Below are 14072 nucleotides of genomic sequence, written 5' to 3'. Positions count from 1 at the left end.
TATGGAGTGCTATATACAACTATTGCGGCTACTGTGGTACCATGCTACTGTGCTACATACTGCTATATGGTGCTATGAAGTTCTAGCACTAGACTATATAAGACTATATATACAGGGGGTAGCTACTGGGATATACGACTCACAAGACCTACATAGAGCTATAAAGCTAAGTCCTTTTCTCCTGATGATTCCAGAGATACCTACAGCCATCAGTAATAAAATGATTCAATTTATCTGATTTTTGACAACAGGGACTGTCGCAGCATATCCAGAGAGTCCAACCGCACATACCTACGACAACGGGGAGATGTTATACGAAGGTCGCAAGAACATTGCCACAAGGTTGCCAGCGAAATGTCGATATCTGCCCGGTTATGCTTTGTTTGTAGAACATTTACGGAACGACGAAGTGAGGTGCCGCCGGGACGCCCGGATTAGGTCCCGGACCGATGTCTGTCAAATATTTAGAGGCGACGGCGGTGTAGTGAAAGCCAGCGTCGCATACCGCCGGTCAGAGCGTTGCCGGAATGCCTGCAAGTGATCGACGCCTGTATAACAGCCATCGACACGATAGTATTGGGATAAGTTTAAAAAACCTGGTGTAAGTGACAGACTGGAAACAAGCCGCAGAACATATTCCGCTTGACGTGAAAGGTCGAACGCGTCCGAGACGAAGGGCGGCTGTTGCGGGGAACGCCCAATGACGCTTCGGGTATTCTTGGGAGTCACTCCCGACACCGTGACCGAGCATCAGCCGCCTCTTGAGCCTGGGATACACTGCGAATGCTTCGGCCGCCCTTCGCCCTTTCCCAACGACATCCCGCCTCCGTCAAAAACTCAATAAACTATGGCTACTGCAGTCGAGACGCCAATAGGAATCACGGAGTATGAGAAACCGGCGGTACTGATCGAGACGGACAAGAAGTCGATGACTTCCGGTGCGTCCTGCGTCCCCTTTAATCTAACTGCACCTAATCTCATGCACGCTGTAGACATGAAGACGTTTGATGTGGCGCAGGCGGGCGAGCCAGATTCAGACATCCCCCCACCTCCGCCCGCGCCCAAGACGCCCTACTCCCCGGAGCATGCTCTCGACGATATCCCGGGCGTGCGATACGCCCTAGACCTTTTCCTTGCGTCCCACATGTTGGAGTCAGAGAAGTACTGCGACGAGTGTGACCCCAAGAAGTACGTCCAGCCGCTTCGAATGAGCTCGTGTGGATTGACTAGTCGACCAGGGAGCGGCTATACTTCACCACAGGTTACGGCTTGATTCAGTGCCTCAAGGGCCTCATGTCCTTCGAGAACGAGGTAAGAGCACCAGTACTTCTTCGTGAAGGGACTTCATGCGCTTACTCAATGAGCGCTAGGACCTGCTGACCGCCCTCGGTCACGCAAAGCATGGCAATGCGGTGGCAGCACATCATCGTAAGAAGTCGGTCTCTATGGCCACCAGGCTGGCAGGGCTCGTAGTCTCCTCGCTGCACACTTCCGGCGTGGGCTATTACAAGAGTATGACTCCGGTCGAGCGACATGCCGAGCTAGTCTATGCTGAAAGTCTCTTCGAGAAGGTGCGTTCCCTCGTACTTTCGCCCTCAGCCCCCACATGTCTCTCACGCACAAATCTTGTTGTAGGCAATTCTGGGTATCGTCTATTCCGGAGATTGGCTGTCCTTTATCAAAGAAGCGTAAGTTCTACCGTCTAAGCCGGGAACTAACTAACCCTCATGTAGGCTGAACATGCGCACTCTCATCAACATCTATCGAAACCTAGGAAAGTACCTCGAGGCCGTCGACGCCGAAGCCCAAGCAAGAGGCGAGGGCCCGGAAGACGCCTCCATCGACGCTGACTTCAGATCCGGCGTCTACCTGGGCGTGGGCATGTCCAATCTCATCCTCAGCATGATGCCGGGCCGGCTACTCACCATCGTCGAGATGTTCGGGTACAAGGGCGATCGTCAAGCCGGGCTGGACTACTTGATGCGCGCGGGCGGTTGGACGAAGGCGTCGTCGGAACCCGGCGTGCCGAAAGGTATGGCGCGCAGCTCTGTCGGGCGCACAGACTCATCTCGATCTCTAGAGAAGGAAGGCGTGCGCCGTAGTATCTGCGACGCCGCTCTCCTCATCTTCCATCTCGTCCTGTCTAGTTTTACCTTTGAGGGCGTGGACATCGAGATGGCGCAGAAGATCCTCGACTGGAATCTCAAGCGCTATCCAAATGGTAAAGACACGTCCTTTCCCGCTTTCGTCGTCCCCTACTACCCTGACGCCCTTTCGAAGGTATCCTCTTTCTGTTCGGCGCTGGCAGGCTCAACCTATGCCGCAGTCGGCCCCAGAAAGCACTGGACTACTACAAGAAAGCGATGCAGGCGCAAAGCCAGTACTATAATCTGCATCAGATCTCGTACTGGGAAATGGCCGTCGCGAATCTCTGCCTCTGGGATATCCCCACCTCGCTTGAACACTGGCGAACAATGCTGAAATCGTCAACGGTGCGCCCACCGCGTTCCTTATCTGTATTCTTGGTTGGACCTCACATTGCACATGCATGCGACAGTGGTCCAAGGCTTGCTATACCTACGGGGTAGCCGTCTGCCTGCTCCAGCTCGGCGGTGAAGAGAACAAGAAGGAAGCCGCCAGTCTCCTGGACAAGGTCCCCAGCCTCCGCCAACGTATCGCCGGTAAATCGATACCACTCGAGGTGAGCGTCCCGGCCGTCGTTGGTTCGACTATGCTTTAATCCCTTGCGCCTTGCAGAAATTCGTGGAGCGCAAGGCACGCAAATTCAAATCCCAAGGTGGACGCCTACTCCTCCCAGCCCTGGAGTTCGGCTACGTGTTTCTCTGTATTGCGCATGCCCCGCGGTCGGTGCTTGTCACGAAGATGCTTCCAATGGTACAAGAAAGCCTGCGCACGCTCGATTCGCGCAGGGAGAATCAGTCGAAATACGGCAGCGGATACTGGGACGACTACTGTCTCGCCCGTTTTCTCCAGGGGGTTTGCTTACGCTACGTAGCGCACCCTGTTCGTTTCAGCCATCTTGTTTCCGTGTTACGTTTTTGGCTGACTCGTCCCCTCCAGGACCCAGATGCGATCGTAGAAGACGAAGGCCCGACAGACATAACACCAGCAGAGGCCGAGAAACAGTCCCGGGACGCCTTCGCTGCCGTGTTTGCAAACGGCCAGAAGATCGAGTACGATCACTGGCTGGTATACTACTCACGTATGTCGCTATTAATCCCTTTGTGCCGCCTTCACTCTAACTAATTAACACGGCTGCAAAGATTATGAACTCGGGCGGCTAATGCTATGCGCTGGGGACAAAGCCGGCGCTCGAACTCAGTTCGAGCTGGTCCTGTCGGGTGAGTCTCCTCGGTCTAGATCTTCCACCCGCCTAGGACTGACCTTCGTCCAGGCAAGCCGTTGGAGGTGAACGCAGGTGGCAAGAAGGTATGTTCTTTGCTATACTCGCTTTGCCCCGATCTGATCAAGTACGTGTGGCTTCCGCAGGGCAAGTACAGCATGGAGGTGAGTGTTGCTATCTGTCGCCATCACATGTTTCCTCATTGATATCACGTCATTGCAGAGCAATCTCCACGTCCGCGCAAATGCTGCTCTCGATGCCGTCGAAAAACGTTCTAAATTGTAGCTTCTCGCTCAGTGTAGCAGTCTTGTATTCTTCATTTCCGCACCCTTGCATGTATCACACTATTTATCATCGCTTATATATTACGGGATATACATGTTGTACAACTCCTTTGCTTTTAATAACATGTGATGCTATGCGATTAAATAGTATATTCTCCATAGCCAGCCAGCCGATCCGGAGAGGCGTTTCGCCCGTATGGACTCATCCGCTAGATCCTTGGGATCCTCCTTATATTCGTCGATCCTCAGATTCACCGTTTCCGTGTCCACAATGTCGAAAAATCTACCGATTCTGCCCTTACTATCCGACTGTTCCCCAGTGAGTGCGACTGTCGACTCATTGAGCTGAGGAACTCGTCGTCCCTTGAACAGCAACCATGCGAGGCTCATGGCCAGCATAATGGGTAGCTCAATGTAGAAGGAAACGAAGTCGACAGCCGTGAACTCGGGGAAAATAGATGACCAGCCTTGAACTACGTAGACGTGAGCACGAGAACAACGGTCCCGTACTACGCCACTCACCTAGGATCAGGACGGATACGGTGACAACCTAGACGGTTGCATAGCTCAACATCTTTGCCCGGTACGTGTCGTCCAATGCCACTTACCACGAAGTATGGGCCCCATGGCCAGGTCCAGCTTGCACGGTATTTCATCTCCTCCAGTGGTCTCCCCTGTCTCTTCCAGGCTGTCCTGAACCGCCAACTAGCCAGTCCAATGGATAACCACGCGATCTAGTAATAGGTAAGTAACGAAGCGAGCGACAGTGACGGTAGCGTACTTGGTTTGACACACCGACGATGTTCTGCAGCCAGCTCCACAGCTGTCCGCTGCCAACAAAGCTACTCCCGAAGCAGAGGATGCTGATGCTACTCGTGACCAGCAAAGCGAACAACGGGACGCCCTGCCTCGTCGTCCGAGAGAGGAACCGCGGTGCTTGGGCAGACGCTGATAATCCGTACATAATCCTGGTCCCAGCGAAGAGGGCGTGATTGCCGGCCGAGAGTACTGAGGTCAAAATGACCGTGTTCATAAACGACGCAGCTACAGCTATCGTTTGATATTTAGCCTCGGAACACGCCCCAGGTGATAAATGCACTCACTCGAGCCAGCTTCCTTGAATACAATGGTGAAAGGGGACGTTGTTGTGCTCTTGTTAGACAAGCCAGGATAGTCCCAAGGTACTAGACTCTCCGTCACAACGCGAAAAATGAGGCCTTTACCGGGACGTACCATTCAGACCTATCAGCAAGATACTCAGGATATAGAATAATAGTATTCTGGAGGACAACAGTTTTCAGCCGGTCGAACACACTGAGAGTCGTGGGAAGTACCTCCAGAAAACAAACTTCACGACTCGAGGCATGTTACGTGAGGGATTCTTCGTTTCGCCCGCAGTGACACCGAGACTCTCTGTTCCGCCATCTAACGAGGGCTTAGTAGACAGAAGCATGATATCGTGCAGCGCTTGTACTGACAGGCAAAACTAGCGGTAACAAATACTCTTGCAAAGCCCCCGAACCCTCCGACGAAAGGAGCACCCGGTATGTGCCAATACTTGCCCCCAATATATTCGTGCGAGGTGTTCCCGCCGGCGTTGACGACGATGCCCAATATTATAAAAACGACTATGGTCGCGACCTTGAGCGACGATAGCCAGTATTCTAAGGCGCGATGAATCGTCTGGTCAATACGAACTCGAACTCGGGCGCGAATGCAGCATCAGTCCACCTACCGAGTTCCCCGTATGCTTTCACTTGGGTAGCGTTCACGCCCACCAGGAAGACCCAGAAGACAAGACTGACAATCCAGGAGTTATTTACGTTCCAGAATTGGAGGACGAGTTGCGCGGCGGTGAGATCAGACGCCACAGACACGGCATCGTTGAACCAGTAATTCCAGGATAGCGCGAATCCATAGGAAGGGGAGAAGAAGCGGGTAGAATAGGCGGTGAATGAACCTAAGGAAATACGTGAGCCTGTACCGCGTACACGGCGGATAGAAAACTGAGGCAAGCGGTATATGTCCGGTCATGGTTGCAGCTACACGGGCACTGCCCGCAAGCCGCACGAGCGGCCTACCCTAAGTGAAATGACACTCACCAGCAACGGGATACTGAGTAGCCATCTCACCGAGCAAGAGCAGGGTCACATACACGATAAAGCCGACGATTGCATAGCAGATGAGCATACTGGCTGGGCCGCCCTGTGCCAGCGATTTACCCGTCCCCAGGAAGAGTCCCGTACCAATAGTCCCTGCAATTGCGATCATCTGGACTTGTCTCGCAGACAGTCCTCTGTGCAGATGCCCAATCCTGTCTACGGGAGGAGTGGGCAGAGCTCCCACTGCGATATGCTGCTCTTCGCGCTCAGAGTCCAGCGCATCTTCAGCATCCCTGCTGGAGTCGTCGGGATCCTTGGTGAACTTCGAGTGGACGCTGACCGACATTCCCGACTAGGAAGCTAAGAAGCGTCGCCGTAAGAGAGCCCTTGCTCGTCCACACCGCTCGAGCTCATGAAGGATATAAACTGCATGCTCCAGTCTTGGTGTATATTGCGCAATTCAATGATTGTGTTCGCATCATCGCAAAAATACACCGGAGCTTGGACTTCTGGACAGCCACAATTTCCATGGCCAGGCACTTGTATTTCGTGTCTTTTCCACATCCGTCTTCCGCTTTTATTTCTGTCGCAATCAGGCGGACAGGGCTCTTCGATTTACAGTGCAACAAAACGTCAGTAGCCAGTAGCTACTTGTACAGCCGTAATCCCATGTGTACTGCGCCATTCAGGACAGGTCGTTGCGTCAGACAGGAGAGGAATAGCTCTACGAGGCTACGCACATCTCCACATCAAGGCATCACCAGTCCCATGGTTTGCGCACACTCGATGCAAACGGTATTTATTAAGGAATGTCTGCAAGAAATCGCAGAAGTCGTGTCCATCCATGACTACAGTAGGGAAGGAAAGGAGACAATAAAGACGAGCCCGTACAGTTCCCGATCGCAGTGTGTCCAGTGCTAAAGTCCACAAATCCAATAGTTTAGACGAGAATGACCAACCAGAAAACCCAACCCAGATTCCACTATGTAACCCGCACCATCGCTTCTGGTTATGTGGCCTGCTTAAAGCAGTTGCTTCCATCCTGCGTCACGGCACTTTTTAACTAAGCGCTTGACTTCTTGGGAGCGAGCTCTGGTCGTGACGAGCAAAGTATCTGGCATGTCAACGATGACGAGATCATCGACTCCCAGGCAGGCTACGAGACGGCCAGATCCCGGCACAACAATGCCTCCAGCAACTTGCTCCGTCAGCACTAAAAGAACGAGCAGTCAATGTCAATGTCAGGCACGGATATCCTGGGTCGTGAAAGACATACCAAGGCCACTGTCACCGAGTACGCGAGGCTGGCTTGCCTCAGCCGGGAGAAGGTCAGCGAGAGAGGAGAAATCTCCGACGTCGTCCCAACCTGTGAACATCAGTCAGCGAAAGCCTTTCGCAAGCGGCAATATAATAGAGAAGTGGACCAGCAACTCACCGAAGGTGGCAGGCACCACCGCAACCCTGCCTTGCATCGAAGCAGGTTCAGCGACGGCATTATCGATGGGAATCTTCTCCAGCTTAGGCCAGATCTCATCGAGGACCTGTTGCCTGAGAGCTTCATCGTTCCACGCAGCCGCGATCTTCTGCAGGCCATCATGCAACTCAGGCTTGTACTCCTTCAACAGATCCATGAGGAACGAGGCCTTCACGACGAACATACCGGCGTTCCACCGATAGTTACCAGTAGCGATGTACGCAGCGGCAGTCCTCGCGTCGGGCTTCTCCTTGAAGCTTGAGACCAGCCTAGCATTGGGCGCTTCCGGTACCTCAAGCTTCTCGCCCAGACGGATATAACCGAACCCGGTAGAAGGGTGCGAGGGCGCAATACCAATAGTAACGAGGTAATCCTTCTTCGCAACCTCGACCGCCTCAGCGACCGCAGACAAGAAGGCATCGTCGCCGGAAATCATGTGGTCCGCGGCAAACGAGCCGATGACAGCGTTCGGGTCGCGCCTGGCCAGGACCGCCGCGGCCAGACCGATGGCAGCCATCGAGTCCTTCGCACTAGGCTCGCAGAACAGGTTGTGCCCGAGGAGATCCGGGAGCTGCTCGCGTATGCTCTTCACGTGCGCGGGGCCGGCGACGACGGTCGTCCGGGCGGGGGACGAGAGCGGGATGAGACGGTCCCACGTCGCCTGGATGAGGGACCGACCTTTCAGGGTGAGGTCGAGCAGGAACTTCGGGTGCTCCTCGCGCGACAGCGGCCACAGGCGCGTGCCCGCACCACCGGCGGGGATGACGACGTAGAAGCCGGGTATTTCGCGGATGCCGAAGGGGAAGGCGGTCAGGGCGTGGTCGCCCAGGGGTGAGGGGACGTGTACGGACGCGGGGACGGCGAGGGAAGGGATGCTGCTCGGGCTCAGGAATGGGGATTTCGCGCGCAGCTGAGGGCTCCCCGGCGCGGGGGTAGCGAATCCAGGTGTGACGAATCCAGGAGTTCGGTATGGAGAATTGTTATTGTTGTTCTGGAGGCGCAAAAGTCAGAAAGCAGTAATACTATATATAATACACTGCTGGAAGCAGTCCGATGCAAGTGTCCAATGTCCGAAAATGCAATGAGACACAAGGCCTAGTGAAGGGCTTTTCCATGCACACCGTGTCGACCTGACATGGTTCCATCGACCACGCCGCGCATTGCACATTTCCTCTGCGTAGACCAACGCAAACATGCATTTGCATGGTTCAGAGAGATCAAGAGACATGTAATTACCTGGAAGCCCTCTCTTAACTGACGCTCCAAAGTCGCGTTGGCTTGCTTCAACTCTGCACACTCCTGCCGGAGCTCTGCAATTTCATAGGACTGTCAAAGATCGTTAACGAGAAGCACATGAATAGCCTGGATGCTTCTTACTGATCTCTGGACAGCGTCCATGATCTGCTTGAACATGGCCTCCACGCCGAGGCCGTTAACGTTGGGCGCATTGTCGGCTTGCGCGGCAGGCTTCGTCGAGAAGGCAAGCGCATTCGAGAAAGACATGGCTTGCGTGCGGGGCTGGCGTTACAGCGTTGTGATTGAAAGGAGTGACTGGCTAGCTGGCAAAGGACTATTTGAAGAAACCACCGGAGCGCAGGACGCGGTGCACGTTCACCGATCCGCTGTGAAATCCGGCAACTCCCGGCCTCTGGGCCTTCGCGACACAGCCACAATGTAGTGACAGCCCGTCTCATTCCCTCCAGACTCGAATATCGCCGCGTTGCACCCACCATTGTGGGACAAAACACGGCTATTCTCCATTAAAAAGTCTAGTCTTGACCCGTCTGACATCGTCTCAAATATATCCTGCCAGACTCATGAGTTCACCATGATGCAATCCTGAGAGGCAAAATTAAAAGCATGTTCCGGCTTCCGCTATTTATTCTCCTCCGCAGCAGTTACTAGACACTCGAATGGTCGAGGTCAAGACCTTTGAGAAACTTTCTGTGGCGATGGACAACCCTCCCGCATGGGATCAAGTCGTCTCGGACGCCGGATTGATCATGATGGCTTGGTCGTCAAGTAGTTCCGCAGCATTGGGAGGAAAATAGACGGCTACAACGACGTGGCGAGTTCTGGGATTAGGAGTAGCTATATGTACCTTAATACGATTCATAGAATGAAGACAAACAGGGGTTCCTGTAATACATCACTTTGCAAGTTGTCTGACGTCGATTCTGTTCCATTAGGGGTCCGTGAAGATCCGAGGCGAATAAGCTTCCGTCCTCCAGACTGGCGACTAATGTTAGTCCGAATCTTCAAACTCGAGCTTTGTGATCTTGCGGGCCCTCTTATTCGGATTAGCGAGGGACGATCCCTTCGGCGGCCGAGGGGCAGCGACTCCTCTAGCCTCTGCAGATGCAGCAGATCGGTTGGTGACCATTCGTCAATTTCCCGAGAATTGCGCTCAACAAGGAGAGGACGCACTGAGCTTAGCTTCAAATTTGCCGTCGGGCTTCTTCTGCCCTTTTGCATTCTCGGCTTCGGCATGGGCGAGTCTCGTCTTGAGCTGCTCAATCTCCTTCGCTGTTTCAGGATCCACCATGGAGCTCATACTCGACGAAGGTTCCACCCTCCTCGGGGACTTCGAGGGGGCGCCACTCGCGGTGGCAACATTCAGAAGCGTCTTGGTCCCTAATATATTCCCGCATATCTCGCATCCAGTCATACTTGCTAAACCGCAGGAGGGAATAGACGCACTCGTAGGTTCAAATGTAGGCAAGGGCAACGCGGGGGCCGCTGACGGCTCTAGTTGGCAACCGCGTTTCTGAGCCTGTAGAGCGATCTATGCACGGAAGAAACTTGTCACTGCGCATAACAACAGGGCATGAGCAATGCACTTACACGGAAGAAAACGTCCGCGGCATGTGCCGCCGCTTCCGCCGCTGAGAGTTCAGTCAACGAGACGGAATGTTGCTGTTTGTTGGTAGGGCTCAACGTCAACTGGGAAGTTATCAGGCATATGATGTCCATTAGAATGAAGATGTAGAGTGGCGTGGATAGAAGAGGGAAACGCATGCATTACATACATCAATCTCGGCCCCTGGACTCGAGCTCCAGTTCGATATCGAAAGAAAGCCCGAAGTGATAGCATCCTTCAACTCCTGTGCCAGCCCTTCCGCAACTTTCATAGCCTTCTTCGAGCCCTGCGCAGTAATCCACAGCATCGTAAGCTTGAACGCAGCATGAAGGGATACGATGAGCACACATCCACGCACGATGATCTTCTCGACATCTCCCTCAGTCCACCGTCCCCTCCACCACCTCCCCTCCTTATTCCTACTTGTCAGACCAACGTGCACGCACCACCCGGAGTCCTCATCTGCTTCTGAGAGCACGACAAATTTGAGGTGACCTTGGTAGATCACCTGGATGAGGTCATCAAGCACCGTGAAGTGTGAGAGCAATGTGTCTTCCGACATCAGGGTACACAATGACGAGTGGACAGGCGTTCGATTATACGTAGCACACGCTCAATCTGTAATCAACGGTAGGACTTGGACTGGCATTCACAAAGGCAGAGCACAAAGCAAAAGTCATCACGCACGAACCTGGTCGTTCGCGAGCTGTGGCTCCGAGAAAGGCCTCGGGTGAATCCGTAGTGACGACTTCCGACGACTTTCCGAAGTACAACTTCGAATCCATGGTTTGTGGACAGTGACTGTTTTACGTCTGTAAGATACTAGAAGTCTCGCCTTTTTACCTGCCCTCTTCCTTGACCTCATTATCTACCCGCGAAGATACGACTAAGCCTCACTCTGAGAGGTTGCACAATTGTGTATTACTCTGGCTCAAGCTTCCGTGCCATAGCTGCATACGACAGCGGTTTGTAATCCGTGCGCCCATGCGTATTCCACTTCTAGAGTCTGAGTTACTGACAACCGAACGATTCCATCGTGGGGTCGTGCCAAAACAAGGGAAGCCTGTACCTAGCTTGCGCCTACTAAGGCTCCGGTATCACCGGAGACAAGAGCGCTCGCATTGATAGGTATGTTCATCGGTAGCACGGTTATCTTCTGATACGCGGACCCTTCAGAAGCTCCACTCAGCATGACTGCGGTGAGTAGCGGTGAGTGTGGGTGATTTGTGATTAGCTTCCATTTTTCTGCAGACCGCGTAAGCCAGCCGTAGCCAGGAAGGGGGACAGGCACCTAGACAGCCCAGGTCCCAGGCCTAATTAGGCTGGCTCATCTGCCCTCCGGTCAAGCCTAACAAGGCTCAGAATTGCTCGCTGAGTGACACCAGCGGTCGTACCGGGGATGGCGGCTGTCTTAGTACAACTAGTATACTATGTATTAGTACTATAATATAGAGTCTTGCTTGAAGCCGCCGCCTCCGTCGTCTGGCGTTAGTGTTGCTCGTGAATGAAGTTGAAGTGACACTGAAGTGGAGTTGTGGAGCACTTCATCACGAATGAAGTCGCTTCAGCGTGACACTGAAGGCTTCATGAAGCCTGTGGCGCCGATGGCAGTCAATTCCCACGTATGTTACAGTTCCGCACAATATGTTTAGACCAATGAAATACAGGCTAAGCAAGTGCAATCCGAATGGCAAAAATACTAATTATCACCTATGTCACTACTACTGTCACTCTCGCTTGCAGGATCATTAGTCTGTAGGTGGTATCGTAGCAAATGAGCAAAGATATCTGTGGCACTAGTAGTATCCCCCGTATCCCCGGGAAGCTCTGAGTGAGCGTCCTGGAGTTCACACTCCTTCGCTATCCATCCATCGGTAAAGCTTAACCTGTCCTGATGATAAACAAACTTGAGGATTTGAAGTACCTCAAATATGAGGCACGACAGTTTATTTCGCCGAGGAGTATCGGTTTCCGCACTGGACGAGAATACTCTCTCGCACGGAACCGCGGATGCTTGAACGGGTAGGATATCGAGCGCAACACGGTATAGTAGTGGGTATTGAGATTGCGCAAGCTACCAGACACAATGAGTAGATATTTCCGCCTTAGAACATGCCAACGTACCTGCCAGAATGCGACTAGATCGAAGTCATCGAGCATCTCGTCGCTGAGTGTACCTGCTGCAAGATAACGCTCGAGCTCGTCCATGACGATACGCTCGTCGGCCTCATTTTGACGTCGTTCCATGAGCTCCTTCTGAGCCTGTGATGCACCTGGAGAGCTCGCACTTGAAACGTCTCCCTCCGTGGTTGTCGAGGAGACGCTACCGGCTGAGGCCTCCTTTGCAAGACGCCGTATGTTCGCAAAGCCGCGACGTTGCGCTTGCGCGGCGACTTTGCCCGGTTGTGATGCTTGAGCCGGGTGCACATGAGGGACGGGAATGGGCCGAGCGGCGGCGATGTCAAGACGACGCTTCTTCTGATATTCGAGCATCTGAACTCCGGATGAGTCACTACTTGGGACACCAGCACTTTATTCTGCGAGTACTTACTGCTTCAACCATCCACCTTTTGGCGGCTTCTGCATCTTCACGGCACCAGTGCTCTTCCATCCATTCCAACTTAGTAATCGGGCTGATAACTGCAGCGCGGGTAGACTCAGTGTTCCACGAAAGATAGTTATAGTCCCGAGGGCATCCACGTACTCATAGCTAATGCATATACACGAGACTTCCTGCCTAGTATCATGTATTGCGCGTTTAGACGCACGTCCGCCTCCCGAGCTCGTGCTCTTCCTCTTACCACCGGGAGTAGGCTCATAAGCGTTTATGACGCTTCCCTGTGCTTCTTGCAAAGGCACGCCGGTGGCATGACCTAAGGCGGCACTTGAATAGAAGGCTGCCGAGGGCACGGGCGGCTGGGTTAGTTGATATTGGCTAACATAGGGCTGAACTTGGGGCCCAAGGCGCAGAGATGGTGAGACCCAAGGAGGGTAGTGAGTGGGGATTAAACCAAAGGGGGGATTGTCGGGCTGTTGCACATTAAGGGCGTAAGCTGGCTGAGAGTAATCAGGCGAGCCAGAGGCTAAAGAAGAGGAATTGAAGGGGGAGTATGGATATGAGCTGGCTCCAGGTTGCGATGCCATTGCGCGAGCAGGCCGAGGGCATTCAAACTTGGGGTCATTCTCGTGAATTTGAGCTAAATTTTATATCATTTTCTGCCTAGCGATTCGCAATGACGAGGGTGGTCTCCTGGACATCGTTCTGAACGATCGTCGACTGGAGATGAGGAGTGAATGCGACTCGGACGCGTCTCAAACGCGTCGCGTCCAGCTTATCTGGTACCATTTGGGACATGCACGTGACCGCGACCATACATCGCACGCTTTCTTGAAGCCTTCAGCGCCACTTCATGACGACACTGAAGTGGATGAAGTGACGTCTTTCTTGAAGTGAAGTGAAGGCAACTTCAGGTCGCCTTCACTTCACGAGCAACACTATCTGGCGTCGTCGGCGCTTGCCGGTCCTGCCTAATCAGGCAATCGGAGCGCCCCCCGCCGCCCTCCCCGACGTCGTTAGTGACAGCGTGCCACAGCGTCACTGTAGTGGGATAAAATTGTACTATATATTAGCTCGTGTAGCGTACATATAGAGCGACCGAGCGCCGCCGGAGCGACGCGGAATGATATGGTGGTTGTCGCCCGCCACTCTCCTCATCGTTGGTGGCGGCGGGGGGCAGCCTGTCGTATACGGGTCCAGTCAATTTCGATAAAATTCTAGATAAATCATGTTATATTTCTAGAGTACATATAAAACTTAATTACAGAGTATGGTACATCTAAGATGCTATTCTGCGCGGATATACACATGTGTCAGATGTGGCATAGGAGAAAATAAAATATAGATGTTCATAGACGTGCACCTACCTGGAGATACCTGCAGGATACCATCAGGGTAGTTATTTGCTGCATGGTCAGCATAGTAGACCAT

The 14072-nt window shown here is 53.2% G+C and overlaps 5 protein-coding genes across 5 annotated transcripts; 1 reads left to right on the top strand and 4 right to left on the bottom strand.

Annotated features, from left to right (window-relative positions):
- The first annotated feature begins 866 nt into the window (after positions 1-866).
- Positions 867-4012, top strand: GLOTRDRAFT_74595 (uncharacterized protein). The gene is made up of 15 exons (XM_007866537.1): positions 867-938; positions 993-1188; positions 1239-1311; positions 1371-1571; positions 1636-1688; positions 1734-2032; positions 2081-2221; positions 2281-2492; positions 2558-2701; positions 2758-3024; positions 3082-3223; positions 3285-3362; positions 3416-3450; positions 3511-3528; positions 3587-4012. The coding sequence occupies exons 1-15, from the start codon at positions 929-931 to the stop codon at positions 3647-3649; spliced, it is 1932 nt and encodes a 643-aa protein (XP_007864728.1). The 5' UTR covers positions 867-928; the 3' UTR covers positions 3650-4012.
- GLOTRDRAFT_74590 (uncharacterized protein) lies at positions 3781-6201 on the bottom strand (the record flags this gene model as incomplete). Its single annotated transcript, XM_007866536.1, has 10 exons — positions 5751-6201; positions 5384-5608; positions 5127-5312; positions 4983-5073; positions 4882-4928; positions 4752-4832; positions 4430-4698; positions 4257-4382; positions 4171-4198; positions 3781-4121 (listed from the first exon to the last, which is right to left on the bottom strand). Exons 1-10 carry the CDS (start codon positions 6094-6096, stop codon positions 3781-3783), a joined length of 1740 nt encoding a protein of 579 aa, XP_007864727.1. The 5' UTR covers positions 6097-6201.
- Positions 6202-6508: 307 nt separating this feature from the next.
- On the bottom strand, positions 6509-8827 carry GLOTRDRAFT_110659 (uncharacterized protein). The gene is made up of 5 exons (XM_007866535.1): positions 8602-8827; positions 8461-8550; positions 7186-8215; positions 7027-7116; positions 6509-6963 (listed from the first exon to the last, which is right to left on the bottom strand). The coding sequence occupies exons 1-5, from the start codon at positions 8725-8727 to the stop codon at positions 6773-6775; spliced, it is 1527 nt and encodes a 508-aa protein (XP_007864726.1). The 5' UTR covers positions 8728-8827; the 3' UTR covers positions 6509-6772.
- Positions 8828-9216: 389 nt separating this feature from the next.
- Positions 9217-10788, bottom strand: GLOTRDRAFT_115492 (uncharacterized protein). Its single transcript, XM_007866534.1, has 6 exons — positions 10443-10788; positions 10254-10370; positions 10069-10167; positions 9925-10009; positions 9652-9858; positions 9217-9576 (listed from the first exon to the last, which is right to left on the bottom strand). The coding sequence occupies exons 1-6, from the start codon at positions 10644-10646 to the stop codon at positions 9470-9472; spliced, it is 819 nt and encodes a 272-aa protein (XP_007864725.1). The 5' UTR covers positions 10647-10788; the 3' UTR covers positions 9217-9469.
- A 1139-nt stretch (positions 10789-11927) lies between these two features.
- On the bottom strand, positions 11928-12146 carry GLOTRDRAFT_28775 (uncharacterized protein; the record flags this gene model as incomplete). Its single annotated transcript, XM_007865694.1, has 1 exon — positions 11928-12146. A coding segment is annotated over one exon (219 nt), but the record flags the coding sequence as incomplete, so codon positions are not given.
- Positions 12147-14072: the final 1926 nt, after the last annotated feature.

The sequence above is a fragment of the Gloeophyllum trabeum genome (assembly GCF_000344685.1).
Source record: "Gloeophyllum trabeum ATCC 11539 unplaced genomic scaffold GLOTRscaffold_00004, whole genome shotgun sequence".
Taxonomy (NCBI): Eukaryota; Fungi; Basidiomycota; class Agaricomycetes; order Gloeophyllales; family Gloeophyllaceae; genus Gloeophyllum; species Gloeophyllum trabeum.
Note: the sequence above shows the minus strand (reverse complement) of the source record. Positions and strands in the feature narration are given on the sequence as shown.

Excerpts from the sequence above, each read along its gene's own strand:
- GLOTRDRAFT_74595 (XM_007866537.1), top strand. Across the intron at positions 1,572-1,635 it reads CTGAAAGTCTCTTCGAGAAG|GCAATTCTGGGTATCGTCTA; the intron begins GTGCGTTCCCTC and ends ATCTTGTTGTAG. Across the intron at positions 2,033-2,080 it reads GGAACCCGGCGTGCCGAAAG|AGAAGGAAGGCGTGCGCCGT; the intron begins GTATGGCGCGCA and ends CTCGATCTCTAG.
- GLOTRDRAFT_110659 (XM_007866535.1), bottom strand. The coding sequence starts at position 8,727 with ATGTCTTTCTCGAATGCGCTTGCCTTCTCGACGAAGCCTGCCGCGCAA. Across the intron at positions 8,551-8,601 it reads TGGACGCTGTCCAGAGATCA|TCCTATGAAATTGCAGAGCT; the intron begins GTAAGAAGCATC and ends GATCTTTGACAG. Across the intron at positions 8,216-8,460 it reads AGTTAAGAGAGGGCTTCCAG|AACAACAATAACAATTCTCC; the intron begins GTAATTACATGT and ends TTGCGCCTCCAG.
- GLOTRDRAFT_115492 (XM_007866534.1), bottom strand. The coding sequence starts at position 10,646 with ATGTCGGAAGACACATTGCTCTCACACTTCACGGTGCTTGATGACCTC. Across the intron at positions 10,371-10,442 it reads GAGATGTCGAGAAGATCATC|GGCTCGAAGAAGGCTATGAA; the intron begins GTGCGTGGATGT and ends ATTACTGCGCAG. Across the intron at positions 9,577-9,651 it reads CAAATTTGAAGCTAAGCTCA|AGGCTAGAGGAGTCGCTGCC; the intron begins GTGCGTCCTCTC and ends CTGCATCTGCAG.